The sequence below is a fragment of the Penicillium mononematosum genome, assembly GCF_028829835.1.
Source record: "Penicillium mononematosum strain IBT 11891 chromosome Unknown utg000002l:1.0-8112719.0:1.0-8118358.0, whole genome shotgun sequence".
NCBI classification, from domain to species: Eukaryota; Fungi; Ascomycota; class Eurotiomycetes; order Eurotiales; family Aspergillaceae; genus Penicillium; species Penicillium mononematosum.
Window position 1 is genome coordinate 7,821,608 of NW_026643272.1, and position 27,358 is coordinate 7,848,965.

The 27,358-nt window shown below is 49.0% G+C and overlaps 11 protein-coding genes across 11 annotated transcripts; 4 read left to right on the forward strand and 7 right to left on the reverse strand.

Moving 5' to 3' along the window:
* Nucleotides 1–42: 42 nt before the first annotated feature.
* On the reverse strand, nt 43–1,727 carry N7519_004778 (uncharacterized protein; the record flags this gene model as incomplete). The annotated part of the gene is made up of 2 exons (XM_057291554.1): nt 43–692; nt 743–1,727. 2 exons carry the CDS (start codon nt 1,725–1,727, stop codon nt 43–45), a joined length of 1,635 nt encoding a protein of 544 aa, XP_057152756.1.
* Nucleotides 1,728–2,458: 731 nt separating this feature from the next.
* On the reverse strand, nt 2,459–3,702 carry N7519_004779 (MBL fold metallo-hydrolase; the record flags this gene model as incomplete). The annotated part of the gene is made up of 4 exons (XM_057291555.1): nt 2,459–2,893; nt 2,964–3,404; nt 3,452–3,482; nt 3,530–3,702. 4 exons carry the CDS (start codon nt 3,700–3,702, stop codon nt 2,459–2,461), a joined length of 1,080 nt encoding a protein of 359 aa, XP_057152757.1.
* Nucleotides 3,703–4,132: 430 nt separating this feature from the next.
* Nucleotides 4,133–5,723, reverse strand: N7519_004780 (glutamate decarboxylase; the record flags this gene model as incomplete). Its single annotated transcript, XM_057291556.1, has 2 exons — nt 4,133–4,247; nt 4,300–5,723. 2 exons carry the CDS (start codon nt 5,721–5,723, stop codon nt 4,133–4,135), a joined length of 1,539 nt encoding a protein of 512 aa, XP_057152758.1.
* Nucleotides 5,724–6,154: 431 nt separating this feature from the next.
* N7519_004781 (acetoacetyl-CoA synthase) lies at nt 6,155–8,459 on the reverse strand (the record flags this gene model as incomplete). The annotated part of the gene is given in 6 exon segments (XM_057291557.1): nt 6,155–6,307; nt 6,373–6,713; nt 6,765–6,953; nt 6,973–7,223; nt 7,292–8,304; nt 8,355–8,459. 6 exon segments carry the CDS (start codon nt 8,457–8,459, stop codon nt 6,155–6,157), a joined length of 2,052 nt encoding a protein of 683 aa, XP_057152759.1.
* Nucleotides 8,460–10,233: 1,774 nt separating this feature from the next.
* Nucleotides 10,234–10,485, forward strand: N7519_004782 (uncharacterized protein; the record flags this gene model as incomplete). The annotated part of the gene is made up of 1 exon (XM_057291558.1): nt 10,234–10,485. One exon carries the CDS (start codon nt 10,234–10,236, stop codon nt 10,483–10,485), a length of 252 nt encoding a protein of 83 aa, XP_057152760.1.
* A 369-nt stretch (nt 10,486–10,854) lies between these two features.
* Nucleotides 10,855–12,321, reverse strand: N7519_004783 (uncharacterized protein; the record flags this gene model as incomplete). Its single annotated transcript, XM_057291559.1, has 3 exons — nt 10,855–11,819; nt 11,965–12,194; nt 12,242–12,321. The coding sequence occupies 3 exons, from the start codon at nt 12,319–12,321 to the stop codon at nt 10,855–10,857; spliced, it is 1,275 nt and encodes a 424-aa protein (XP_057152761.1).
* Nucleotides 12,322–14,575: 2,254 nt separating this feature from the next.
* On the forward strand, nt 14,576–15,271 carry N7519_004784 (uncharacterized protein; the record flags this gene model as incomplete). Its single annotated transcript, XM_057291560.1, has 2 exons — nt 14,576–14,876; nt 14,955–15,271. The coding sequence occupies 2 exons, from the start codon at nt 14,576–14,578 to the stop codon at nt 15,269–15,271; spliced, it is 618 nt and encodes a 205-aa protein (XP_057152762.1).
* A 3,793-nt stretch (nt 15,272–19,064) lies between these two features.
* Nucleotides 19,065–20,618, forward strand: N7519_004785 (tryptophan synthase; the record flags this gene model as incomplete). Its single annotated transcript, XM_057291561.1, has 1 exon — nt 19,065–20,618. One exon carries the CDS (start codon nt 19,065–19,067, stop codon nt 20,616–20,618), a length of 1,554 nt encoding a protein of 517 aa, XP_057152763.1.
* A 534-nt stretch (nt 20,619–21,152) lies between these two features.
* N7519_004786 (guanine nucleotide exchange factor SDO1) lies at nt 21,153–22,236 on the reverse strand (the record flags this gene model as incomplete). The annotated part of the gene is made up of 2 exons (XM_057291562.1): nt 22,161–22,236; nt 21,153–22,102 (listed from the first exon to the last, which is right to left on the reverse strand). Exons 1-2 carry the CDS (start codon nt 22,225–22,227, stop codon nt 21,153–21,155), a joined length of 1,017 nt encoding a protein of 338 aa, XP_057152764.1. The 5' UTR covers nt 22,228–22,236.
* A 600-nt stretch (nt 22,237–22,836) lies between these two features.
* On the forward strand, nt 22,837–24,540 carry cp3 (carboxypeptidase C PRC1; the record flags this gene model as incomplete). The annotated part of the gene is made up of 2 exons (XM_057291563.1): nt 22,837–23,323; nt 23,375–24,540. 2 exons carry the CDS (start codon nt 22,837–22,839, stop codon nt 24,538–24,540), a joined length of 1,653 nt encoding a protein of 550 aa, XP_057152765.1.
* Nucleotides 24,541–25,321: 781 nt separating this feature from the next.
* On the reverse strand, nt 25,322–26,109 carry N7519_004788 (40S ribosomal protein uS13; the record flags this gene model as incomplete). The annotated part of the gene is made up of 3 exons (XM_057291564.1): nt 25,322–25,619; nt 25,793–25,958; nt 26,106–26,109. The coding sequence occupies 3 exons, from the start codon at nt 26,107–26,109 to the stop codon at nt 25,322–25,324; spliced, it is 468 nt and encodes a 155-aa protein (XP_057152766.1).
* Nucleotides 26,110–27,358: the final 1,249 nt, after the last annotated feature.

The window sequence follows — 27,358 nt, forward strand, 5'->3', positions numbered from 1 at the left end:
GAGATGCCTGGTGGGAAGTAATCGACGCAGACATCGCGGGCTTCAAGGGGGAATTTTCTCCGTGATGTTAATTGAGTTCTCAATGATCATGCGCACGCTTGCCTCTAGCCCTGGCAGCGCGGTTTCGTGCAGCTGGGATCCCATAAAGGCAGCGAGTTCCACGATCAAATGCTCGACTAGCTCGGCGCGATGTTTTTGGGCTTCGGGTCCAACTAAGGAATCACTCAGTCCGTCGAAGGTCGTGCGGCGCCAATAGGAGAGTCTCGCGGAGGCATTCTCGCGGTCTTCGTCGGATGATGGTCGCTGCCGTCGCAGGTTCATTTCGATATTCTTCAAGTACACGCTGAATGCTGGCTCCAAGGATGGATGGAAATAACGCTGGAATACTTCTTCTACTAGCCATCGGCTGATTACCGCACGTCCGACAGCGGTCATTTCTTTCGTGCCGACCGATAAAGCATCGTCGGTGACCATTCCATTCAGCCAGGATGGAATACTGCGCCAATCTTTGCGCACTGAGAATGCTAGGTCTTTAATTGCTCCGTCAAGTCGCTGGAATCGGTTGGTATATTCATTATCGTCAAGTACGGTACGCGACACCGCCATCCGTTGGTGCGCTACCGTGTTCTGGAGATGCTGAACCTGCGCATCTTTTTCAAAGTAGTACCGTTTCACCTTGGAATACTTGGCCTCTGCTCATCGTTAGTTTACTGAAAAGCAAAACCGGAATCAAATTCCTTACGGAGTTCATCATGTTTCTGGATCAATGCCCGCACGTCCACTTCCCCGGAATCCTCGCGGCGGTGTGTAATGGTGGGTGTGCTCCGTCCGGGATCAGGCATGTTGTTTGACACACTGCCCTGCCGACTGCGGTTCTGCTGCGGAGAACCTGTAGATCTTTGCCTATCCAACTGGTGAAACTGACTCTGGTTCTGGGATTCCTGCGCGGAAGACTGCATGGCGTCAGGATAATTGGACTGTAACGGGGAAAGCGGCTCGTGAGACTGCTGGGATGGGGGCCGGGTATTCAATACCGGATCCTGAGGAGGGGAGAAAGCCTGTCCCCGATGAAGATGTTCCGACGCGTATCGCGGTGATTCGGGGACAATATCGGTGGGCGACGGGCGGACGTACTGTTCAAGCAGGGTTGAGTCGGTGGTGGACCGCTGCAGTTTTGTATGAAGCGGTTGCAAACGTGGCTGTGACCACGCGGAGTTGTCTTGTGCGTGAGCTGGATGGGAAGGTCGGGGACCTCGTTGAGCCTGGTATTGCTGTTGGTGGGCAAGAGATGGTGTGGTTAACGGTGAGGGGTTCTCCGCGTAGGAATGCCGATGTGGGTGAAACTCGTCAGTCTCGTCCAGGGTCTCTGGATGAAAAGTCCCGGGTGAGGTAGGTTGTGAGATGGGAAGGGAGATTGTTTTGCCCTTCACAGAGGCGCTGCGCTCGACACGGCCCTTTTTGCGATGCGAGTCGTCAGGGGCCACAACGTTGACGGTCGGTCGGTCACGCAAAGGTTTATGGCGCTGACTCTGTGACCTATTTAAAGTCTGAGGCTGATTTTGCACAGAACCAACAGAGTACTCGAATTGTGAAAGGCGCCGGTCTGAGTCGGCGGCTATGTTGGGGTCCGGTGGAGCAAACGCGGGGCGGGCCAACTGTTCGTCGCTGCGCATAGAATGATGACTTGTCCGATTCGAAGGCGACCTGCTTTTAAAGAGGTTGCGCATCACTGCTTCTGATGGGGAAAAAAGAAAAGGGGAGAGGGAGAGAGAGGGGCAGAGGCTGATTTGGTGGACCTGGGGTCGACGGGCCGTGATTGGAGAGCTTGTTCTATATATAGGGTAAACAATGGATGGTGTTGGACTTTGCAGCGCAGTATAGTTACCTAGGTACAGTATTTGAATGCTGTAACTGATATATAATAGATAAATTAATAGCATAGTATCTAATACAATTAGCGCTCGTGGCAATGACAGGTGACACCAGGGCAAGTGTACGTAAATATCCTCTCTACTTTATATCAGTCTTGACTACGGAGTACACCCGGGACGGTTATGTATAGCTATATGAAAGGACTCAAAGAAAAATAAACGTTTGAAAGAACAGCACTACAATGTCCTATATAGGCAATCCAAATTTGAATACTTTAGATGAAATGGAGAACATCGAAACGAACACGAGACATATACGAGCCTCGTCATCTACAACATACCATACTTCGGTTATAAGTCGCCCCCAAATTCTTTGAGACTATATAAAAGAGAAATTAAGGACCCGCTCTCCAGGCGAAGCAAATTATAATTCTCGTATGAAGCACCATTCCCCACTCCAAGAATGGTGGAGTCGAAATATGTGAGAGAGCATTTCCTCTGAGCCTCGGACCAACGCGTCTGGGGCTGAGCTCAAGCAGACACGCGTACGGAGTAGACAAAAATCGACATCTTACTATTAGGCTCTTCTACTTCAAAACTCGAAAGCGATACTGCTCCTTCCGATCCAAAAATACAACCTTGTCCAATAACCCCGCCGCCTCGACCATACGCTTGAAATCTTCTAGCGGACTTGCGAACACGTCGTAGTCATCATAATGGATCGGAATTGTAACGTCTGGTCGAATCAGCTGGATCAATTTCAGACCCTGCTCCGCATCCATGGTGACCATCAACGCTAGCGGTTCCATTAGTCTTCCTACTAATGGAGAAGGGATGGTTGTGCCGCCGAGGTGGGCGAGCATCAGGTCGATCCGTTGGCCTGCGTATCGCCTGGGAATTTCCTGCAGCTCGTCTACTAGTAGTGTGTCCCCCGAGATGTAGATGCGATAACCGCAGGAGAAGTCTGCAGTATTGGGTCTGCCATGTCCTAACTCGAGCATCCAGCCGTTGGTTGGCGGGACCTGTTGGTTTGTTAGGTTGGGATCCGACTAACTAGGAACGTCCAGAAAAAAGAAGAAAAAAACCACTCACCGCACTGGCTAGCTCGTTGAGCGTCTCCACCACTGGATTAGGAGGCACATGTTTCCCCGGCATCCCCGTCACACGCAGTCGGGGCTGTTCTGGCTGTTCTGTGCCTTCAATATTCACCTCGAACTGTTCAAATGGATTGAGAGCGGACACAGATGTAAACGGGTCCTTTTTCTGGGAAGTGAGATGCTGCGCCGCATGTGGTGTAGTGATAATGGGTAGATCGCGCCTCAATGAAGCCTCAACCTTTTTATCAAAGTGGTCCCTGGCAATATTAATGATCTGCTCAACACCTCTACGCTCCGGGACATACTCGTGATAGTGGGAGAGAAGGACAAGATCAATCTGAGGGAGGTCGTGCAGGTCGATAGCTGGGTCGGTGAGGCGCTTACTTGACACTCCTGGACCGAGGTGGACATGGTCGCCTGCATGGAGGAAATTGGGCTATCATAGTCAGTCTGTGAGCATTAGGCTGCCCATCAAGAGCTTACATCCGTCATGATCCGTATTCCAGCCCATTCTCTGCTTCGTTTAGTACACGCTCATAAAATTCCTAGATCTGCACAGACATGATTGTTGTGGCCGTCCCAACAAAGAATACGGCTGCATTCTCATCGCCTGATTTGGATGGATGAAGCTTCATCGCCTTGGCTGGTGGAAGGTGAGCCGGGGTAGAAGTCGATGGTGGAAGGTCTCGGGTTGGGGGATTATTCCCCTTCGGGTCAATTGAGATACGCTCCATGATAACATGTAAGTGAGGGGATAAATGGTAGGAAAGAAAGCACTGCAGCTTTGGAGGGGTGTTTGACTACTCTTATATACCTAGGTAAGTCTTCGTATGCATGACATCATAATCGATGATGGATTCAATAGCAAAAGCTGGTTGCTTGTTATAAGAGAACCATCTGAAGGCTATCTCCCGCAAATCAGCGCGAGTTAGTTTTCCAGGTTTATTGATTCATTCATTTCATTTCCATGGTCCATACGCTACTAGATATCAACCAAGATGTGTTGGATCCTGTCATAGGAACACAAGATACTCTCCAGGGCTCCAAGTCTGCGTGCGGCACTGATATAATTCATCCTCGAAACTACCTAGATACTCTATCCGACCCTCCCTTTGCACAGCATATTCTGAAGAGGAGCAATAGGGTGTTGAAGAACGGACGAAACTAACACACGCCATGTGTCTTGCCAGTCTGTCCTTGCAACGAGTGTTTCTCGCCCATGTAGTGAGCGTGAACGCGCGACTGGTGCCGAGGATGGTTGCGGTGGTTTTTCATATGTCTGTTGAGCTGTCAGTATAGAAATAGGAACATCTAGGACAGAAGAAACGTACGTCTTGTACTTGTCAAGCATGGATTTGTCCATAGCATCCAAAGTCTCGATAGCAAGTTTGAAGTCCTGGAGCAAGCTGTCGCATCGGTGCATGCTGAAATCTTCGCGGATGACAATGCGCATCATCTGCAGCTTCTCGCTGTTGGGTGCCATAGTGTACGCAGGCACAATCCAGCCCCGCTCACGTAGCTGGTGGGCCACAGCAAATTCATCGTAGATACGGCTGTCGTCTGTGGGAAGGCGCCAGGCCACCAGCGGCAGGCCCCGACCCTGCGTCTGGCTCAATATGACCATGCCCATCTTTTCAAACTCCGAAGACATGTAGTCGCTTATGCGAGTAATGTTGGACATAATTGCGCGGTAGCCGTGTTTACCCAGGCGGATCAGCTGGTAGTACTGCCCAATAACATGAGAAGCGCCCTTGGAGAAGTTCAAAGTAAAGCTGGCCTGGTCAGCTCCTAGATAGTTGATGTTGAACACCAATTCCTGGGGTAGGTACTCCGGAGAGCGCCAGATGACCCATCCGACACCGGGATAGACCAGACCATACTTGTGACCAGAGACGTTGATGGAAACCACCTTTTCCAGGCGGAAGTCCCACTTAAGATCAGGCTGGATGAATGGAGCGACAAAGCCACCACTAGCTGCATCAACGTGGATTGGGCAGTCGATATTACGCTCCACTAGTAGATCATTGATCGCCTTGACATCCTCGTACTCGCCGGTGTAGGTGGTACCCAAGATAGCGCAGATACCGATTGTGTTCTCATCCACCAAATCGACTGCCTGTTTTGGGTCGATCACGAAGCGAGTTTCGGTGCAGTAGACGTACTTCTCCTCGATCTCGAAGTAACGAGCAGCCTTTTCCCAGCAGACCTGGACAGCACTGTTCATGATGATGTTGGGACGCGAGTAGTCCTTGCCCTCAGCCTTGCGCTTGTTCTGCCATCGCTTCTTCATAGCCAGTGTTCCCAGCATAATAGCTTCGGAAGACCCAATGGTTGAAGTACCCATGGCATTCTCACCGGAGGCATCAGTGGGAATGTGAAAGAGTCTAGCAATCATATTCACGCATCGGTTCTGGATCTCGGCGGAGTGGGGATATTCCTCGTAATCAATGAAGTTCTTGCTGAAAGATTCGGTCATTATCTGTTCGATCTCGTCTTCCATGTAGGTGGTGACGAAACTAGCGAGGTTGAGCTTGGGATTACCGTCCAGACTCAGCTCATCCTTGATCATACGAGCTGCAATCTGGCGAGGCATCTCTCGCTCTGGAATTTCATGCAGAGGCATATGATCAGCGGCAAAGTGACTGCCGTAGACATTGGTTTCGAAGTCATCTATGTCCGGAGGAGCAATAGAGACAATGTCATGAGTAGGGGGTGGGACCTCATTGTCCTTCTTAACTTTAGCGAGATGGACCATAATTGCGAATGCAAAAGATAAAAGCTCAAAAAGCAAATAAACAGCAGCAATTGAAGGAATTGAAGGAATAGGAGAGGGAAGCAGGGAAACGATAAATACGCCAGGTGGACGTGCGCGGTGCTTTGATGACGCAGGAGACACACCGAACCACCTGGGCAACCTGGGGCACTTCAATCAGCCCATCACTTTTTCTTCTGCTTCTTCTACCTTTTCTACTTATTATTCCTTTTATATACGTTGTTCAATATTTCTATTCCAATCTACTTTCTCTCTTCTACTATGTATTCATATACACAAGACTCCCCCAGAGGAGAACCCAGCGCTGCTAAAGCTTGGTCAAAGCTTGGCAAGGCGAAGTGACGATCCCGATGGACCCGGTCTGCCCCTCTCATATGGAGCCACTTGGAATGGGAAGAGGTCCAAGAGTCCACTCAGAGCTTACTCTCGCGCAGAGTTTCCACTTGGGCGAATTGATAGTAGAAGTCCAAGCTCTTCGGGTTGAGCAGTGTACCCGACGGCTTTATGATTTTTCCAGACACAATCTGCTTCACAGGGAGCTCCACCTTTTTCAGGTTGACCGTGGTCTGTGACGATATACGTGGGTCAGTCCCGCTTTTACAGATCTTGTTTTCCCTACAAAAGTACGTACCGGGATTTCAGGGGTCTCGAACGTGAACATGGGCACATGGCGAGGGCTCAGCTCTGCACGGATCGCACTTTTCACTCGTGCAACCAGGTCCGGTGTGAACGCCACCCCTGGTCTCATGAGCAAAAAGAGTATAACCCGCTCATCCGTATCTGTTGGTCGTCGCTGGCCTACGCATATGGAATCGCTAATTTCTTTCGAAAATTGGCCCTCGAGTACCCGATAGATCTCGGCCGATCCAAACCGCACTCCCGACGGGTTGAGAACCCCATCAGCGCGTCCGTGAAACAGGATCTGTTTCGTGATTGGATGGATGGAAACGAAGTCCCCGTGTGTCCACACATCTGGAGAGAATTAGCGACCATAGTCATAGGCACAGGGGAGAGTGGCCCCACTGTCGAATCTCTCGAAATACGCATCATGGTACTTCTTGCCGCTCTCATCACCCCAAAATAGTGTGGGCATGTTGGGAAAAGCAGATGTGGCGACCAATTCGCCTGGAACACCGTCCTCCACGGGTACTCCCTTGATCCCGTCGCCGCCCTCAATCGTAGAGTTCGTAAACCTCCACGGGAATGCCCAGACTGCATCCGGCGCACCCACCAACGTATAGTGGGACAAGGGGGTTGCCTGTTCCAAAGCATCCTGCAATATCAGTGCCCCCAGAAATATTATTCAGACGAGTATGGGATGGGAACCCTTCGTCATAGAACCACTCAAACAATGCATCCCGAAGAACCATGCCAGTGCTTGTGACAACCCGTAACGAGCTGAGATCAACTTTCTCGCGGGGTCTGATCTTAGCCTGTTGTAACTCATGGAGCCACCGGGGTGATATTCCAAGGTGGGTCACCCTGCAATTGATTAGCCGGGGACTTCAAATGTACATCGTGGAGTGAATGTCAACAGAAGGACGACTTACTTCTCCTGCGCTGCGAGATCAATCAAAGCAGTGATACCTGGGATAAATGGGCTTCCATCATACAGCACCACCCGCACCCCAAAGAGTAAAGTCTGCACAGCACTCATATACATAATCCATCCTGTTGTCGTATATTGTAAGGTCACACAGTCAGGCCCGAGATCACCATGCAATCTCCCCTCCTTGCTCGAGTTTAGAAGCACGCCCCCCACAGAATGGACGATACACTTCGGCTGTCCTGTTGTGCCAGACGAGTAAACCACCAAGAAGGGATCGCGGAATCCAACTCTTTCAAATTCGAGTTTCTCATTTCCGCCCGCCTTTTCGAGGAACTCCGCCAGAGTCTTGGTCCCAGGGATGGAGTTGATATCCGCCGGCCGCGAAGAGAACCGAGGTAGTGAGATGACTCCCTCAAATTCAGGAACAGACTTCATGCCTTTCACGATTTCCCCAATCTTCGATCGCAAGTCGATGGTCTTACCGTTATAAACAGCCAGGTCGTCCATAAACAGCCAGCGAGGCTTGATCTGAAGCAGCCTATCCAAAACGCCTTTAGTACCCATATCCGTGGAACTAGACGAGAAGATAGCTCCCAGAGCCGTTGACGCCAGGAACACAAGTAGTGTATCAATGCTATTCGCCGCGCAGAGAGCAATACGATCACCCCGAACGACCCCATGAGCCTTCATAGCCTGGACCAGCGCTCCGGTCCGTCGTCGGAGCTCGCCCCAGGTGAGATGGATAACCTCATGCGCAGCGCCTTCTCGAACTTCGCTAACAGCAATCTTGTTGTCTTCCTTGTCTGTTTTGTCGCCAGCAGTGCGCGAGAAAAGCAGGTTCTCGGCGAAGTTCAGACGCACACCGGCGAACCACTCGGGTACGCTGTCCATTCGAGCGGATTCATCGACTACCTTTGTGTAAGAGCCCTCGTGGATCAGTTGGAAGTATTTCCAGCAGAATTCCCAGAACGCTGAACGGTTCTTGACTGAATACAGGTACATATCATGGAAGGACTGGGAGAAGTTAGATAGATAGTATATTTACATAGACTAATTTCACTCACGTCGAACTTGCGTCCGGTGGATTTCTCTAGGTCTCGCTGGAAGTGACCCATTTGGGTCGACTCGGGGGCTGGATGCTGCCATAGTTTACGTGGAAGAGATGTCATCTTGAAGAATTCAATAGTAATATGTGAAAAATGTAGAGTTTCCCCGGATTTATACACTCCTTGGAAGGTTACCGAGGCCCGAAGCAGCTTTAAGCGGGTAACCTGCGGCCCCGGGGGAACCCCGCTTGGAGATGTGGCTAGACCTATTCTGTACATATGTACATATTGGACATCTACACATCTTCCAAGGTTAGTATTAACCATATCGCTTACCACTTGAGTCTTTTCAAGAAGGGGTATGGGAACAACCGCTCGAGGAACGGAGAATCAGGCCGCCAGTATGGCAGGTGTTTTTATCTACTTGCTGGATGGACTCCCTAACATGGACTATATTCTGAGCTGAATGGTAGCGTCTCACTACGTATTGACTAGAGAGAGGGAGATAATATATTTTATGGTCAGAATGTAAAGATTAAGAAACTAAGACCAAGAGAAACAGGTAGTAAAATTAGATCGTATGAGCCACCAGTCAACCAAGGGGTCATTGGGCTACGGTTCCACGAGAATTTCGATATTAGTACATAAATAACTCATTAAGGTAACATGTCTAGGTAACTAACAACCGTAGGCATCTGGATCAACTTCAGGAGAGAAGCAGCTGCTAAATATGATGTGGTAGGACTGGGTTGTGCCTTCCTTCTTACGCGCCTTCCCTTTCAAGCTCACCTTCCCTATTCCTTTCCAATGTCCTTTCTCCTTTCTCCTTTCTCCTTTCTCTCTTCGTCTACTCTCACTCATACAAACTCTGTCACCATGGAAACGCATGGCCTGGGAACGAGAGTCCATATTCGATTGGATCAACTTTCAGGAAGTTCGCTGACAGAAAGGCCATTCAACCTTGAGGTTGGGTCCCCCAAACCCTAATATACCTGGGTGTATCCATGAATGGGGAGAATTCAAGATCCCAAGCGACAACCTGTCCTAAAAGGATAATCCAAGCTACGCAAAATCACTTACCTCTCTTCTTGTCTGTAAGTTACGATATCTTCATAGGAGCCTGCGCGAGAATTAACACAGCATTCAAATGTTGTTATAGCCATCGAAATCTCAAATGACCCACAAGATCGATATCCGTCTGCTGAAATGTCGTATCGATACTACTCACCAATATTCCTGTTCCTAAGGAGAAGGATTGGGAACCTTCGAATTGCTCGAGGTCGGCAAAATCCGAGTGATTAATTGTTCTGCATAGCCTTGCAAGGTAAGTTTATTATGTCCAACGGACTACCTAGGTATGTAAATTTCCAATGTTGATGACTGTATAGAGCAGAATCAGAACCTTTTCAACATCGGCCTGATAGCCAATTATGCGCCATGCCGCATCAGACAGACATGATGCCTGTGCGCCATCCGGAGTCATAGTGGGAGTGACCACCTGGTAGTCGATATGAAAAGGACCAGAAGCATATAGCAACAAAGCTAATTATTTTACAGCAATCAACATTTTGCAACAGCCTCCACGGAGAGATGGTCGGAAGGAATCAAATCCAAGCCACAACGCATACCTGTATGATACATAATTGAGCATCAGGATGTGCCCCGTATGAGAGGAATCTTATCCCAGATTAAGAGACCATGGTAGGAGAGAATGTCGGGGACGTCAATATTAACGGAGAACCTTTGCCACTAGCACAGAAAAGGCCAAAGGCAACTCAATGGGCCCCACAGAAACACACCAGCTACTTCAGAGGACATAATTGTCTTAGATATAGGAGAAAATTCACCCCTGCGGGCTTGATGGCATGGGGGTAGTCCCTACCTAAGTAATCCCGCCATGACAGCACTCATTGCGTCGGATGGAAGCAAACTTACCATTGCTATGGATGAATATTACGACTACAAGATTAGCCCTTATGATTTTGATCCCCCACAATGTTTTCCCAGAATCACCAACTTGGGCAATCGGATTTCAGAAGGTCTCAGTGGCCCATCAGGGTGTCGTGCTCTACGGGGTGTCATGTTGGTGATCTTGTGTCTCCACTGGAGCTACCCCCTCACCAATGACGACCAAAGTGGATTGCGATGATACTAGAATAGAGAGAAGTCTGATTCGTCGGGGAAGGGAGTCATTGAAGCTCCATACGATGTTCATCTGGAGCTACGCATTGACACCTGACTAGCGGTGTACATCAGACAACTTGGGCCCAACACTCTGAAGTCATCCACTTGGAACAATTTACTTTTACATTAAAAGGCCCTAGGACACAAATAATAAGCACTATGATTCTGATTCTGATATATAATTTCAACTGGTGTATCATCAAAGCCTGACAAAAGAAAGAAAAACAAAGCCTGAGGCAGCCGGAGCTAGCCTGCAAGCCCCAACATCCACATCCCCACCTAGCGTACAACACATATCATACACCGGCTCTCTCACTCCACAGTAATTAATTACTTATTTGAACTTGCGCTTCAACCAGGACAAGAACCCGCCCTTCTTCTTCTCGACCTGCTCGGCTACCTCAGATGTCTTCTGAGTCTCTTGCTGGGCCTTACCGGCCTCCTCCTTGACAGGCTCAGCCTTGGTCTCAGGCTTGGGTGCCTCAGCCTTAGGCAGCGGCTCCTCGCCACGCTTCAGGGCAGCTTCGGGCTTCTTGGGCTCAGCCTCCTTGGCAACAACCGGCGCGGCAGCCGGAGCAGCAGCTGGGGCAGCAGCCTTATCGCCCTTGGAAGAGAGGATGGCAGCGTTTGCGGCGGCGACCGCTTCAGGAGAGGAGGTAGGCTTGCCGGCGCTGGACTGAGCAGCGGTAGTCTTGGGGGCAGACTCGGCGGGGATTTTCTCCTCAGCGACCTTAGGTGCCTCGGTGACCTTCTTCTCCTCGGCAACCTTGGGTGCCTCAGCAACCTCCTTGGGTGCCTCGACCTTCTCCTCGGCGACCTTCTCTTCAGCAACCTTGGGTGTCTCAGCAACCTCCTTAGGTGCCTCGACCTTCTCCTCGGCGATCTTGGGAGCCTCAGCGACCCTCTCCTCGACCTTAGGTGTCTCGGCAACCTTGGATGCCTCATCCTGGACAGGAACAGGCTCAGGGGTCGTGAGCGCAGCAGTGGAAGCGGGTCCAGCACCGGCCAAGGTATCGACGATCTTCTTCTTCTCCTCCGGCACGCTAGCCGGGAGCGCCTCCTCGTCCGTCTTGGGCATCTTGTGGGGCTTCAAGTTCTCCTCGGTGTTGAAGATGGGCTTCTCATACGGGCGCTTGGGGTGGGCAGCATCACTCTCGACGGGGGCGGCAATAGGCGCGGGCGCATCGACAGCCGGGGCAGTTGATTCCGAGGTCTTGGGGCGCTCGGCCAGTGTCGCAGGAACGCCGGCCGTGGCGGCCAAGGAAGCGGGCTCCTTCGGGGTCGACTCCGGGAGGATAGCTGCAGGTTTCCAGGTTAGTTCCATCTTTGTCGCATTTTTACTAACACGTGTCATACCGGTGCCTGCGGCGGCGCCATCTTCCAACTCGCCCAGCTGGCCGGCCTTGGAGGCCCGCGCTTTCTCCACAGCCTCATCCACTGCTACCCTCTGTCGCAAGAGCCTTCTCGGCCTTCACAGCCTCTTTGGTCTCCACATCCTTGGTCTCCGCCACAGCTGGGATCTCAGTTGCGGGGGCTTCGGTCGCGGGGGTGGCCTCGGGCGCCTTGACGGGCTCGGTGATGGGCTCGGCGACGGTCTCAGTAGGCTGTGTCGCAGTCTCGGGCGTGACAGTCTGCTCGGCGGTTTCAGTCTGACCTTCGGTTTGATCGGGTTCACTAAAGAGTTAGATGGTGATGTGGCATAATTGGATTTTCCAACTTACACCACGTCCTTGACAGTCTCTACCGCAGCGGCGACGGGCTTGCTGCCCTTCTTGTTCTTCTTTCCTCCTTTCTTACCCATGATTGAATTGATTCTGCGCTGGTCAGAATATGAAAGATAGTAAAAAGCGAAGTTAACTTACTATAGTAGTGAAGTGTAGGAAGGAAGAAGTCAAGTAAGGGATGACGCGGTATGTTCTCTTCTCTAGGGTTCTTGGATCCGTGGTGAGAACAGTTCTGGAACACAAAGTATCACAAATTTAATCTCTTTCTTTTTCTTTTTCTGCTTTTCTTTTTTTAGTTCTTTAGTTCTTTAGTTATTATTAGATTCAAATGCATTCAATTTTCTATTCTAAAAGGATTGAATTCGTTATACATGTCTTTTTCCTTTTGTTACTCTACATTCCTCCGCATGCGATCGATGTCTTTCATAGTTGGTCGTGTGAGCATGGGCCAGCCCTAACGTCTGCATCGGGTAAATAGGGTTGTGCCTGCGCAACTAGGGACCGTCCAGGGGTACTCAGGGCAGGGACCTCAAGGATGATCTGGGGAAAGGCGCAAAGTCTAACGCAGTATGTATCCCATTATTTCCCAAGTTATTCAGGAACTACCCAGGTGGACATTCTTCGTGGAGAAAGGGTCCAGGGCAAAATAGCGATTACATCATCTCTAAAAGGAGCCCTGGAGAGAAGAATAACAAAAGACGAAAATAGTGATCATAAAAATAGTACAACATAAAAAGGAAATGAGCAAAATGCAAGGTCCATGGCTTTGAAAGCCTCCAATACAGTCAGAAATAGTACCCCACTATGTATGTTGTTAGATGTACTTTGTCTCTGTCCTACAAAGCAGTTTGGGTCATGCATAAACATTATGATGATGCTAGCTCCGTCTTTGATCCAAACTATGAGGTCATCAATGTACATAATAACATCGCACACAGTAAATAAAACCAAAGCCCAAAAAAAAAAATATACAACGCGAATTATGTAGGATATATTAAAAAGAAGTGACCGACGCAGGGATCGAACCTGCAATCTCTTGATTCGTAGTCAAGCGCCTTGCCATTGGGCCAGCCGGCCATGTGTTGTGTCATTGAGACAAAATGTGCATTATTAGCCAATAGGTGCCCTGCTACACAATAATCTTTGGACGCTGTAAATTAAAACAAAATCCAAAAAGATAAACCATATAATTGTACTACAAATATATAAAAAAGAAGTGACCGACGCAGGGATCGAACCTGCAATCTCTTGATTCGAAGTCAAGCGCCTTGCCATTGGGCCAGCCGGCCTAATATATATATTTTTGCGAAAATGTGCATTATTAACCAGACCCACGTGATAGGCAGGCAAACGCGGCAAAAGTGTGCCGAGTGGGGGCAAGCGGGGCAATCGGGCAAGCCAAGTTCCACTCCGATTCCGATTTATTCCCGTCCACGCGTACTTCTGCCATTTCATGACATTTCATGACACATCCTCTTACAAGATAGTATGATGTAACAGTGAGGCTCTCATCTGGCCGAGTTTTCTGGAAGCCTTCGCTGCAGTACTAGGTACGGACGCCACTGACATCTCACATCTCGATGGATGATCATATTTTATTATCCTTGATTCGTGACACCTGAACATATGGAGAATCTGGAGGATCCAGTTCGCTACCACTATAATGTCAGTCCTATATAGCCTAAGTGCAATAGTAACAGTGACATTACAATTCCTTGGCCCAGACTCGGCCGGTTCTCGGGTCACTTACTCGGAAATTAATTTCACTTTAACATTATCCAAAGTGTTGGAGTTCAAGATTGACTCTATAATATGTTAAGAGTATATATGTTGTATGTTGTAGTCACTAGTTTTTAATATTGAAGTAATATAAAGCGAATAGTTAATAGGATAATGCAAATGTCTTCTCGCACAGACAGTGGATTCGTTAGAGGCCGCTATTGCCGTTGCTTTTGCCCCAATATCCTCACCGGATATGGACCGGAGATGCTTCTGGGGTACCCGGACATCCATCCCACCTGGGCACTTCCTTATCTCTTGCCGTTGCATCCAGAGTTCCATAATACTATAATTCCCGCATTTCCCTCATTTTACTTCCTTCTGTCCTTCTTGTACTTTTCTCCCCTCCTCTATATCCTCATGAAATGATTACACTGTTCCTGATCCAAAACCCCCGCTATTCGTGCTTGCACATCCACCGCGTCCGTTCCCAATCCGGGAGTGGTATGCACCACTGAGGCATTTTCTCCAGGAACCGCCCGCATTGATCTCTGAACTTCTTGAATTTGAATCTTGAATATCCCAGTTCACAGTTCTTTTCTATTTCCCGATATGACGTTCCGCGAGAAGGTCAAGCGGGTGTTCCGCTCCAAATCCAAAAATGATGGAAAGCCCAAGATCGAATATTACAGACGACACGAGTGTCCCCCTTCGAAATTTCGGGGTCCCTTCGACCGTGAACACCAAAAAAGCCTAGCCGCTTGGTCCTTCCAGGGTGCGATGGTCGAACGGACTCGTTCACTTGAAATCTCCGTGTCGCCCTGTGACACTTATAAAGGTTCCGACGATTACTCCGGTCCATCCGATACTGACAACTCGGTGTCTCCGGATGATGGAGCCGATCTTGATCCAGGTACGCATTCCCAGCCCTAATCGAAATATTCAACCCTATCAAGGAAAAAATATATTCTAACCTCAATTCTTTCGATAGCCTCCTCCAACCCAGAGGCCCCTGCTGAATCATCCCCACGAGCCGCCGACTCTGGCTCCCAGTCCTCCACCATCGTCAACCCTTCCAGCTACAATGGCTCAATGATGACCCTGATAAACGAGGGCTCTTTCTACGAGATCCCCGAGGATTCAAAGGACCCCAAGTTCTTCCTCAAGGAGTCCATTCGCTACTCGTCACCCCTCGTCCAGGCCATCTCGCCCGCCATGACCCCGTGCGTCATGTCCGCCCGAAAGGACCTCCCTTTCGCCCCCGAGGATCTCACCCGCGCCTTGATCGCCGTCCAGGTCTGCGCCTGATTGATCCATCCCTTATCGGCTACTTTCTTCACATCCAAGTGATGTGTTCCTCTTTCGAATCATCCCTTCCATTCCTCAGGACTCGATGTCTTGTATTTATTTAACCCTCTTTTTTTGGCTGCCTTTTGGATCCCTTCGGACCACGGTCGGACATCACTCTCTCGATACCATTTTGAGTGTTGATGTCCGCTATCCCTGAAACGCCATACTGGCACGCTGTTTCACTCTTATCGCTTGCCGAGTCGCTCCTCGCTAGATGCCAAGGACTTCCGGTCAGCGATCGTCTTTCCCTCACATCTGTTATGCATTTGCATCTAAGCGTATACCCGTTAAGGATTTTGCTTTTTTTTTATTTTTTTTGGCGGGGTCTGTTGGTCATTTTGCTTTGATGGTTTTAACCCATCCACCCCTGGCTTCGTGAGCCATTGCTCTTATCACGATATACACGTCGCGAATGTCTCTCTTAGATGGTCTAGAGAAAAAAATATAACAATATAACGTTGCCAGAGATAAATTTCCGGCTTTCACCTGAACTATAAACTTAAAGTCATTAAATTTAAAAGGTCTAACGGCCGATCTATATAGATCGCTCTAGATCCTAAGTTTTCCAGACGTTCTCGAAGAATCTCCCAACCCCGCCGAAGGCCAAGCTTTCTTTCCCCGCGCTAAGATCGCACATCGCTCTATTCCGGTAATGATTCGTGTGATCGCCGGGTTCCAAGGTTTATCACTGATGGACGTTTCTGTCAGCATGATGTCCGTCAAAATGCCAAATGGGATGACGTTTGTCGCGTTATGGTTGGATATATTTTGTGAGGTCTTGGTGTCGGTTTGATGTTGATCTGGGCTACAGGTGGTTATACTACATAGGGCGCATCGCCAACTAGTTGCGCTTGTAATGCTATCCGGATTCCCGACAATCAAAATCTTCTTACGACTAATATGGACCGAAGAACAAATTCGACGACGCCATTACACTGTTGCCGCATATCCTTGAAGACGTGCAGTGTGTGGTGTAGATCAATCCTGTGCGCTAGCTTTGCAAAGAGAAACTAGGGCTCATATCTTACATCCTAAGTAAATACGCATTAAAAAGACTAAACAGGTCCAATCCCAATTAATAGTTACAAAGCCAATAGATACTTATTCGTCGCCCTATAAGGATGAACCCGCGGGTGGTCAAGATCCGGGTAACGGGGCGGGGCGACCCTTTCACAGATTTCGATGTCTACCTGCGCTGAAGACAGACACGGACAATGTTTCCAGATTGGCTAATTGGCTTCTACTTTTATCTAAATTCATAGGGAGAGATTCAACTTAATCAAGAACGTCATGATCAAAAACATCAATAATCTGGGGCAAGTTTCCAAATCTAAACGTCGCAAAGACCAGTCTTATATGGCATTTAGAGGTTGCTGCAAGGCAGAAGTAATTGTTTGCTCTATTCTTCAACACTATCTACATACGTACTTGAGTTTCTCAAATTACATCATCTTATACTATGTAAACCTTGGAAAGGTCCATGGGTGAGATATTTATGGTTTCTTTATGGCAACCATGCGCTGTCTCCACTCCTTCTAGCTGAAACGCAATAAGTAAAGAAACCAAAGGTCCACTCTTATAGGCTCATGTATGTGGATAACATTGATAAAATTCGTTCGAAGAATTACTTTAGCAAGACAAAGGAGCTGGATAAAGTGGGAAATATAACCGCTGATCTTCTTCGCGGGATTCACAGTGGTAGGCCTGTCAAGTTGAGAATTATACAGGAAGGTGCGAGAACTATCTGAGAGACAATAGGGTCTACAGGCCAAAAGCTAGCCTATGTGGCTAAGCGTTCGAATGCGTGCCTAAGTGTTTTCCCACTCTAAGCTGTTCATACCAAGCCTTAAAACTATGATAGTCCGTGGTTCCAAGGTAGTGTCTTCTGGTGTCCGGTAATACTACTTGAATTAATACATCATGCTATTCGATGAATAAATTGTGCGAAATTTGAGTTTGTCTCAGAAGTCGTTCGAAGTAGAGTGGTAATATATATTCGTATCCTCCCAATTTCGCCCACTCAAATTCTACAACCTCAAATTTGGCTGATATATGCTTTACTAGTTTCAATTACTCGCTAGAAAATTGTAATACGTTCAAAGAAAGGCAAAATAATATTTCTTTGACTGTTCGGCCAAGTTCCCATTGGTTGAAGTTTCCAAGGTTGTCATGTCCTATTAAGTTTATCACATGATCAGCTTCGCCCTAGGTCGAAGCTGGATAAATTATTTATATGAACACTACTCTGTATAGACTATAGGAGAATGCATGGAAATCAGCTTAGTAAATCACATATATGTTCTGGGATGAGCTATGCTCAACGTATTATGATAGTGAAGGCGACACAGAATAAAATATGCAATATACCAACGATAAAGCTGCTCGCTGATGGGTTGGATTTCTTTCTTTCATTTCTTTTTCCTTTTATTAAGAGCTAGCAATTTTCCCAACAATTTCAAAAGTACAAGCTGAATAGGCAAAAAGGTAAAATTTGGCGTTGACAGAGATGTAAAAGAACGTGTCGTTGAATGAAAGATATGGCTGAAAGAGATCCTTGCATGAACACGACCCAAAGGGCCGGTTTAGGGCAGAGGGATCTCATCGATTGGGAGAAAAGAATTGATCTGTCAAAATTATACCATGTGCTCCATATAATGTGATATGTCTCATTTTTGAGCTAAAGTGACGATCATTGTATCAGCCGACTCATCTGAATGTACCCCGAAACGGTAACACGTGGAGCGGGTTCTGGAATGCATCACGCCGTGGATTTGGATTTGGCCTGAGATAAGGCTCGCTTTGTGGAACAAGACTATTCTGAGAGTGCGCATGTTGTAACACAGCATATATGGGATTCTGCCTTGAGAGGCCCAAACCTTGGAATTCCATTGAATTTCATTGATAATCAAGATCATCGGCTCTAGTGCTAAAATGAGATGGATCCCTGCAAAATTGCACGTCCCAATTGCGATGTGGAATCTGAACATACTAGATTGGGCTTAGATACATCATTGGCACTGGGGCTCGAGTCCCACTCCTGTCACCGCTGCGGTTCATTGCATCTAGAAGGATTGCGTTTATTTGGAATGAACTACTCGGTGTGTATGGAGTATTCTAACCTGATCCTTATTGGCAAGGTGTCAGGCAAAGAGTTCGAAGAATAGGAGGCTCTTGATCCACCTCGGGAGTCTGAATGATCGTCTTTTCCGCCAGTATAAGGAGTCTTTTACGTTCTAGAAGTGAAGCGAATCTTACCTATCACTACATAGTCCCTAGGTAAGAATAGTCTCAATAATATCCACACGATGATGTGTATACTTCGAATTTGTTCATCCTCCTTCACCGTTCCACTATGTAACGCCACGATACAGTGTTCTTACAAGTCCAGATGTACATACTCCACTCGCGAAGGAAACTAGAAGAGCTATCTAGGTAGTCAGATAGCCTTGGAACCTAGTTACCCAAGGAAGGCAATCCGATTGATCGAGCCCTCCGTCGAACTAGCCCGATGAGCTGAAAGGTGACAGACCCATGTACCTAAGGCAGGAGCGTCCACACTGTACTTAATGCACCTCTCGCCCACCCGTGAACTGGTACTGTATCCTACTTCTATCTGCATGGTCTGAATAGTCAAACCTCAAATCCATTCTCTTTGTTTTTCATGGGTCTTTATAATTTGTTTGTCAATCACTTTACCAAGACATCAATTCAACTTCTACTTTCATCCGAAGGATAGAACACATCATACATCATGCTTCGCTCTCTGCGCCGTCTTCGCTCTCTGCGCCGTTTTCTTTGCTTTTCCTCTTCCAAATCATGCGAGCCCACTGATTCTGCGACACATGGCACGGAAAACGTGGAAGATCCCATTCGCTTGAGATCTGCTGGCAGAACGGTTGCTCAAGCCCGAGTTGCTAGTCCCTGTCTGGAGGGGCTTGGCAGCGTACAGTCCAGGACTCCCTCAGTTTCTCCCAGCTGTGACAGCAGCACACAGACCGAATTGACAAATGCCTCAGATGGCGAAACCAGGGCAACAACAGTATCAACCGGCACTGGCAACACTTCTACGCCCCCCGAGACACCTGCCAAGTCTACCTCCACGTCGAGACTGACCACAATCACACCGTATACCCCCATCCTGCAGGCAGATGGCAGTCTGCTGGCCCCGCAGGTCACATTCGATGGCTATGGCTCCTATGGGGGCCGGTTCGCTCCAGAATCCATAATGGGATTCCTATACGAGCTGACATTATTCTTCGAGGCCACCGTTTCAGACCCTTCGTTCTGGGAAGAATATGCCACGTTCCAGCGTGACCGTGTCACACCACTACAGATGGCTGGAAAATTAACCAGCCTGGCAGATGGGGCTACCATATGGCTGAAGCGAGAGGACAAGAATGAATATGGCAGCCACAAGACCCGCAACATAATCGGCCAGCTCCTGCTAGCTCGTCGTATGGGCCGTTCTGAGATCGTCACGGATTGCGCCTCGGCCAAACATGGCAAGGTCACCGCTGCAATGTGCGCACGTCTGAAATTGCGCTGCGTGGTAGTCATTGGTGCAGATGATGCTAGTGCCCAGGAGGAGGACGTGCTCGAGATGAAGTCCCTCGGCGCTAAGGTCCTGACAGCCCGCACACCCTCCGGCATGGGTAGTCTACGCGCTGCCATCACAGAAGCCTTGCGGTATGCGGTCTGCAATCACGAATCTGCATACTACCTCATGGGTAGCCCGGTGGGTCCCAGTCCCCTGCCGACCCTGGCTCGCACGTTCCAAGCCCTTCTAGGCGACGAGGTTGCAGCCCAAATGCACGAGGTAGCAGGTCGCCAGCCGGATGCCCTCGTCACCGCCGTTGGCAGCGGTAGCGGTGCAATTGGTCTCTTCAGACCGTTCCTTCATGATTCAACTATTCGGTTGGTTGGTGTGGAAGCTGCGAAGGCAGCTGCCCTGACAGATGGTGGACTTGGGGTACTGCAGGGTGCCCGCACTCTCCTGCTCCAAAACCACGATGGCCAGATCCTTGACTCGCATTCCATTTCACCAGACATGAACTTGTCTACTGTGGGTCCTGAGGTCGCCCATTGGAAGGACTCTGGCCGAATTGAAATTTCCACGGCTACCGACGCGGTTGCCCTGGACGGATTTAGAACCCTTCAGCAACATGAGGGGATCTTGCCTGGTCTTGACTCGAGTCACGCAGTATCCAAGGCACTTGATCTCGCTAGAGAACTTGGCCCGGGTAAGAATGTGGTTTTGATGGTGACTGGGTGTGATAATATCAGCGTACCTGGGTTGGACATCTGAATTACTCGAGGGACACAAAAAGCGAGTTATGATGATCCCTGATTGCTTTTCTGCTTTTCTGCTTTTCTGCTTTTCTGCTTTTCTCTGGCGATAGTCAATTCTCTCTCATTCACGGCGTTTGGCTTCTTGCTTTCATTTGTCTATATCCTAGTCTGTATCATATTTTTAGCTGCTTTCTTGCGAGTCAATGATACGCCCAAAGGCTATTATACTTGAGATCCTTGTTTCCTTCTTGCAAATACGCTCTTCCATGTTGAGTGGCTTTTTCTTTACGAGCTGATGATGCCATTGTGTGTTTTCCCTGCAGTTTGTCTTCACTGTTAGGCTGTCATTCGCCTTTGCTTTTTCCACGAGACTAGACTTTCTTCACCTCTATTTCGTAGGGTATTCATTCCCCTTAATGAGACAGAATGAGATGGCATGTCGAAATCAAATGTATTCCGAGGGTCTAAGGTTCTTTTTTACTTTTTGTCATCAGTCATATCGCTATATCATGTACAGTAAAGCCCCATAGAGAAATCAAACGTCATCTATTCAATCCTCATGTGTGATCGACATGTCCAGAACCTCAACCCGGCCTCTTCCGCGGGTCTCATTGCTCACCAGTTCATTCAATCCCTTGAATGCACCGGGCTCAGCAAAACCAACAACCTCCCATTCATCCCCACCAACAACTTCTTGCGATTCAACTGACTCAATAAAGGCCATGATTTTGTCCTTGACGGTGCTTGGAGCCTTGGACGTAGCTTCCACATCAGACTGACCACCCTCAATGTCTGAATCATCCCTCTTAGCAGACTTCTTCGATCCCTTATTCCCCTTCTTGTTGTTCTTGGAGCCACCGGATGGGGCTTCCTTCTCCTTATTCGACCCAGCACCTGGAGCAGCCTTGACAGACTGCTTGAGCAGGGGCACTGGGCATGTCACACGAAGACGCATGCGAGCCCGCATAACGGGGATCGGCTGCCAAGCGATGAGAGCCTTCATGGCATCCAACGCTTGACTCTTTGCCGAGCGGTTTGCCGAAACTCCCGTCCATAGCGGCTTCTTCGGTTGGGAGGGTTTCTCGTCGCCATCTCCATTCGCCTCCCCGCTCGCTTGTGTCTGTTGTTGTCCGCTGGCTGAGGATAGTTGATCCAACGCCTTATGGATCATTCCCGATGTGTACACGCGCTTGGTTGAGGGATCGACTAGTCGGCCTGACACGATATCCAGTACTTCCTTCTCCACTCGCTCGAGGATATCTTTGCGCTCACGCTCGCCAACTTGCACTTCACCTTTACGGAGGATCTCTTGCAGAATTTCCTCCCGAGGGGTGCCGTTTCCGAAGGCTTTTGCTAGCTCTGCTGACGGGGCGGTTTGTGCTTTGGAGACGGAGAGGAAGACGGTTGGGACTTGGAGGACATTGTCGAGATCTTTTTCAGCGCCGGATCGGTATTCGAGCAGTTTGTTCTTGTAGCAGGCGAGTTCAAAGCGCTTCTTGCCTGGTTTGAGATAAAAGGTTAGAAAAGCTAAAAGTACATAGGCAAGGCGGAAACGTACCCTTCTTTAGTCGGACTACCGACACGTTGGTGAACTTGATCTGGTTGGAGGGTTGGTTGATAGGCATTTTGGGTGTGAAGCCGCTGAGAGCTGTTGCTTCAGTAAGAAAAAAAAAAGCAGACACCAGAAAATGCAGTGATATTCAAGATATATTTTTGAATACTATTTCCAAATAGACGACACTGTCAAGAGTGAAGGATATATGTAGGCTGAGTACGGAGTATCAAAAGTTGATTTGCGTCAGGAAATCTACTCAAAAAGGCTTAGTCGACAAGCTCGTGCCCCTCGTAACCTTCCAAGGTTGGAATCCCGTGACTCATGCTGAATCATCCGATCATGGGGCCGACCCACTCCTGGGCTCACCTGATTGGTCCAGCCGTCTCGTCTTATCGACCGTCCCCGGCGTCATCGGCCAAGGGACCTGCTTCTCCTCATCTCACAAGCACAGGACATCACCGTCTTGCCTCTTTGAATCCTCAGCTTTATTACAATTATCAAATATCTTGTGGTATTTTCACAGTGTAAGATATTATATTCCTTTGGCTTGTTTTCGAGAGTCATTCCCACAAACGGTTACTGATAAGAGGTGCCTGACTCCAGATCCCAAGGTACCCGCTCCTCATCACCAACTCATCATTAGCATCATTGTTGCTGTGAAATTCAAACACAGTTCGCAATGAGAGTCCTGTCCGCCACTCTCTTGGCGGGGGCTGCTTCGGCTGCTGCCCCGCCCTTCCAGCAAGTCCTCGGAGCTCACAAGGAGCATGCGGAGAACGTAATCCAGCAGAGTGCGGATGCATTCAAGCCCCTGCAGCACCTCCAGGACCAGTTCAAGTCCCTTTCTGGAGAGGCTCGTCAGCTCTGGGAGGAAGTCTCTAACTACTTCCCGGAATCCATGGAGAGCGCTCCCTTGCTTTCCCTGCCCAAGAAGCACACCCGCCGCCCTGACTCGCACTGGGATTATCATGTCAGTGGCGCTGAAGTCCAAGACATCTGGGTCTCCGGTGCTGAGGGCACCAAGGAGCGTGAGGTTGACGGCAGACTTGAAGCCTACAACCTCCGCGCCAAGAAGGTTGATCCCAGCGCCCTCGGCATCGATCCCGGTGTGAAGCAGTACAGTGGTTACCTAGATGATGATGAGAACGACAAGCACTTGTTTTATTGTGAGTGGAAGACGTCCGTTTATTATCTAGAGTTTATCTAACATCAGAAAGGGTTCTTCGAGTCTCGCAATGACCCCAAGAACGATCCCGTTGTCCTTTGGCTGAACGGCGGTCCCGGCTGCTCGTCCCTCACTGGACTTTTCATGGAACTTGGACCCAGCTCCATCAATTCCAAGATCAAGCCTGTCTACAATGATTTCTCGTGGAACAACAATGCCTCTGTGATCTTCCTCGACCAGCCCATCAATGTCGGCTACTCCTACAGTGGCGGCTCTGTCAGTGACACTGTTGCTGCTGGCAAGGATGTCTATGCTCTCCTGACATTGTTCTTCAAGCAATTCCCTGAGTACGCTACACAGGACTTCCACATTGCTGGCGAGTCATACGCTGGCCACTATATCCCTGTCATGGCTTCGGAGATTCTCTCCCACAAGAAGCGCAACATCAACCTCAAGTCTGTTCTCATTGGTAACGGTCTCACCGACGGTCTCACTCAGTACGGTTACTACCGCCCTATGGCCTGCGGCGAGGGTGGTTACCCCGCTGTTCTGGATGAGAGCACCTGCCAGTCCATGGACAACTCCCTGTCCCGATGCCAAAGCATGATCCAGGCCTGCTACAACAGCGAGAGCCCCTGGGTTTGCGTCCCGGCCTCGATTTACTGCAACAACGCCATGCTTGGCCCCTACCAGCGCACTGGGCAGAACGTTTACGATATTCGCGGCAAGTGTGAGGACGAGAGCAACCTGTGCTACAAGGGCATGGGCTACGTCAGCGAGTACCTTGGCCAGGAGAGCGTGCGCGAGGCTGTCGGTGCTGAGGTTGATGGCTACGACTCATGCAACTTCGACATCAACCGTAACTTCCTCTTCAATGGCGATTGGTTCAAGCCTTACCACCGCCTCGTGCCCGGCCTCCTCGAGCAGATCCCCGTCCTGATCTACGCTGGTGATGCTGACTTCATCTGCAACTGGCTTGGCAACAAGGCCTGGTCCGAGGCTCTTGAGTGGCCTGGCCAGAAGGAGTTCGCTTCCGCTGAGCTTGAGGACCTCAAGATTGTACAGAACGAGCATGTTGGCAAGAAGATCGGTCAGATCAAGTCCCACGGCAACTTCACCTTTATGCGTATCTACGGCGGTGGCCACATGGTTCCCATGGACCAGCCTGAGTCTGGCCTGGAGTTCTTCAACCGCTGGATCGGTGGTGAGTGGTTCTAAACGCTCGACCGAGGTGCTCTATGCTACATGGGTTCATGAATTTATCATTACACTGCGTGTTATTGATCTTGTGACTGGCTGTTTTGCGTACAATTTGACACCTAATCCTCTGGGACATGCAGAAAGGCCGTATACTCGGCATCATCTGTTTCCTGCTGGTTTTTGGTGATATGGCTTCTGTTTAGTATATACGACTAGGCAACTTTGAATTCAATCAATCTTGGATGAGACATGAGATCGAATAAGGAACAGTCCTGAAGCTTAAAAGGTCGTTGAGCTTGATGGAAACATATTGGGCGTAGTGTAGACATTCGGGATATGGAGTGCGGGTGCGTGATGTGTGGTGATAGACACAGATAGGCAAATAGGCGCAGATAGGCGTTGATAGTCCAGGATATCTAACATTAGAAAGAAGAAAAGATGGAGTACCCCATAATTGATAGCCTAGGCCTTGTCCCACACCGACTATCTAGGACATCCTACCCCACAGCAAGGTATTTTCCAAAGCATACCGCGGAGCCTTGCAAGATATTCTACCCTACGAGAGCCGAGGATCGAGACAGGATCATTAAGTTGGCAAATTGATCCAGAACAGAAGACCCCATCAAGCCCACGGCCAAGAGCAAAGTAAACGTATCGAAGAGATCGGATCATTTCATTGATATGGTTCATTTTCAATTTTTTGACAGCGGGGAAAAGGTCCCACGAGTGCCCATAGAAACACACCGGAAATAACGGAATCCCTCCAAGAACCCCCAGGCAAAAAAACGAACAGAATAATTTAGCCCTTCTTCTTGCTGACACCGACGGTGCGACCGCGGCGGCCAGTGGTCTTGGTGTGTTGACCACGGACACGGAGGCCCCAGTAGTGACGCAGACCACGGTGGGAGCGGATCTTCTTGAGGCGCTCGAGATCCTCACGGAGCTTGGAGTCGAGACCGTTGGAGACAACCTGGGTGTCCTTGCCATCGGTGATGTCGCGCTGTCTGTTGAGGAACCACGAGGGGATCTTGTACTGGGTAGGGGTCTGGAGGATGGTCACGATGCGCTCGAGCTCTTCGGTGGTGAGCTCACCAGCACTATAGAAAGTGTCTTGTCAGCTTCGCTGGTCTTGTGATATTTGTGCGATTGTTGTGCGATATTCCGTGTGTCGATTCAAGTCCAAACTGCTCCATTTTTTCTTCCAATGTTTCCTCCAATAACAAACGGATGGGAATGATTGCATATTCGATGGGAGTTGTGGCGAACGTACCGCTTGGTGAGGTCGACATCGGCCTTCTTGCAGACCAGGTTGGAGTAACGGCGACCGACACCCTTGATCTGGGTCAGCGCGTACATGATCTTCTGCTTGCCGTCAACATTGGTGTTGAGCAGACGCAAGATGAACTGGAAGTTCGTCTTCTCGCCGGTCACGAGCGCTGTTATCGAGAAATCCCCATGTTAGCCAACATTCAATTTCGAGAACCGTTGTCTCTGCCACCGCTTCCTGCTTTTCTTTTTTTGGGCAAATTCGTAGTTGTATATCATATAATGCTCTCAGACTGAAAGGAGGGGTCGTCACGTACACATGATGGGCGATGGGCGAGGATCGCGATGGGTTGTCGACAGAGGGATGGAGAGAGGAAGTCCAACTGAGTGACTTTGCTTGTGGGATCGGGTAATTGGGACGCTAACCTGATTTGGACGAGGGCTCGCTTGTCAGAGACTAGACCCAAAATGGCTAGTCTATAGTGTAGATCAGGTGAAATCACATGACTGTTAATTTCACTGTTTGATTCTGGTAATTTGCTCTGTTATTTACCCGTATCTTACACGAAGCCCTGCTTTGTTTCCCTCGTCCCTCGACATGAAACTGTGACGAACCCAGTTCTTGGAGATATCAGCCACTGTCATAATATCTCTTTGTGCTTCGTGTAAATCTTTGAGGGGTACATATACTGATTTGGTCTGTGGCACTGTCACCTCTTTGATTCAAGTTTTTATCTTTCTTTTTTCATTCGCGATTGAATGATTCCGCGTCTCGAAGTATATTGGCACTCACAGGCCCATACATTCTTTTGCTCATACGTCTTTCGGGCCGGACGATGCTAAAGTCCCCGATTCACTCGCTTTAGGAGATATCTCAGGGATCCCTGCCTCGACACTAACCAGTTCCACACTCTGATGGTCATTTCTAGACTCAGGTGAGGTTCACTCATGGCCAAACAAGATAGGAACATGGTCATAACATCCTCTACATACACCGAATCGAGGGACCCTAATATGTGCTGCCTTCGATTTAGTAATTCATGTTCTTTGTTTAGTTTAAAGGAACCTCAGAGCCCCACCGTTGTTGATATCAGAAGTGCCTTTCTATTTTTACTCGGTTCTTTGATATCCTCTGGATTTGACCTCGACCAAGAGACTGTGAGCTAATGTGACAAATATAGAATTCTCCACGCTCATTCTGTCCTGGCCCTAAACCTTTCCAGAAATCCAAATGCTTTGTTCATCAAGGAACAAGATGTTACCATGGGTACTCGATTCGGGGCGCTCGGTGTATTCTTTCAACTCATGCTTACCACCTACAATATACCACTCTGCTTCTTTCGGCTGGTAAGGATGGCATTCAAGCTGCCACACTGGACAATGGATGTTCCTCGTTGTCCATTAAAGCGCTTGGTTCGCACCGTGTCGCACCGTTTCGCACCGTTTCGGCCTTCACAACTTTCCAAGATCCTCAAACCAGTATAGGACACCCCGATAACAGGATATTGCTCTTGATTGAGCCCATTGTGCCAGATTTTGAGGCCTTGATTCCTTCACTCTCAGTTTGTCG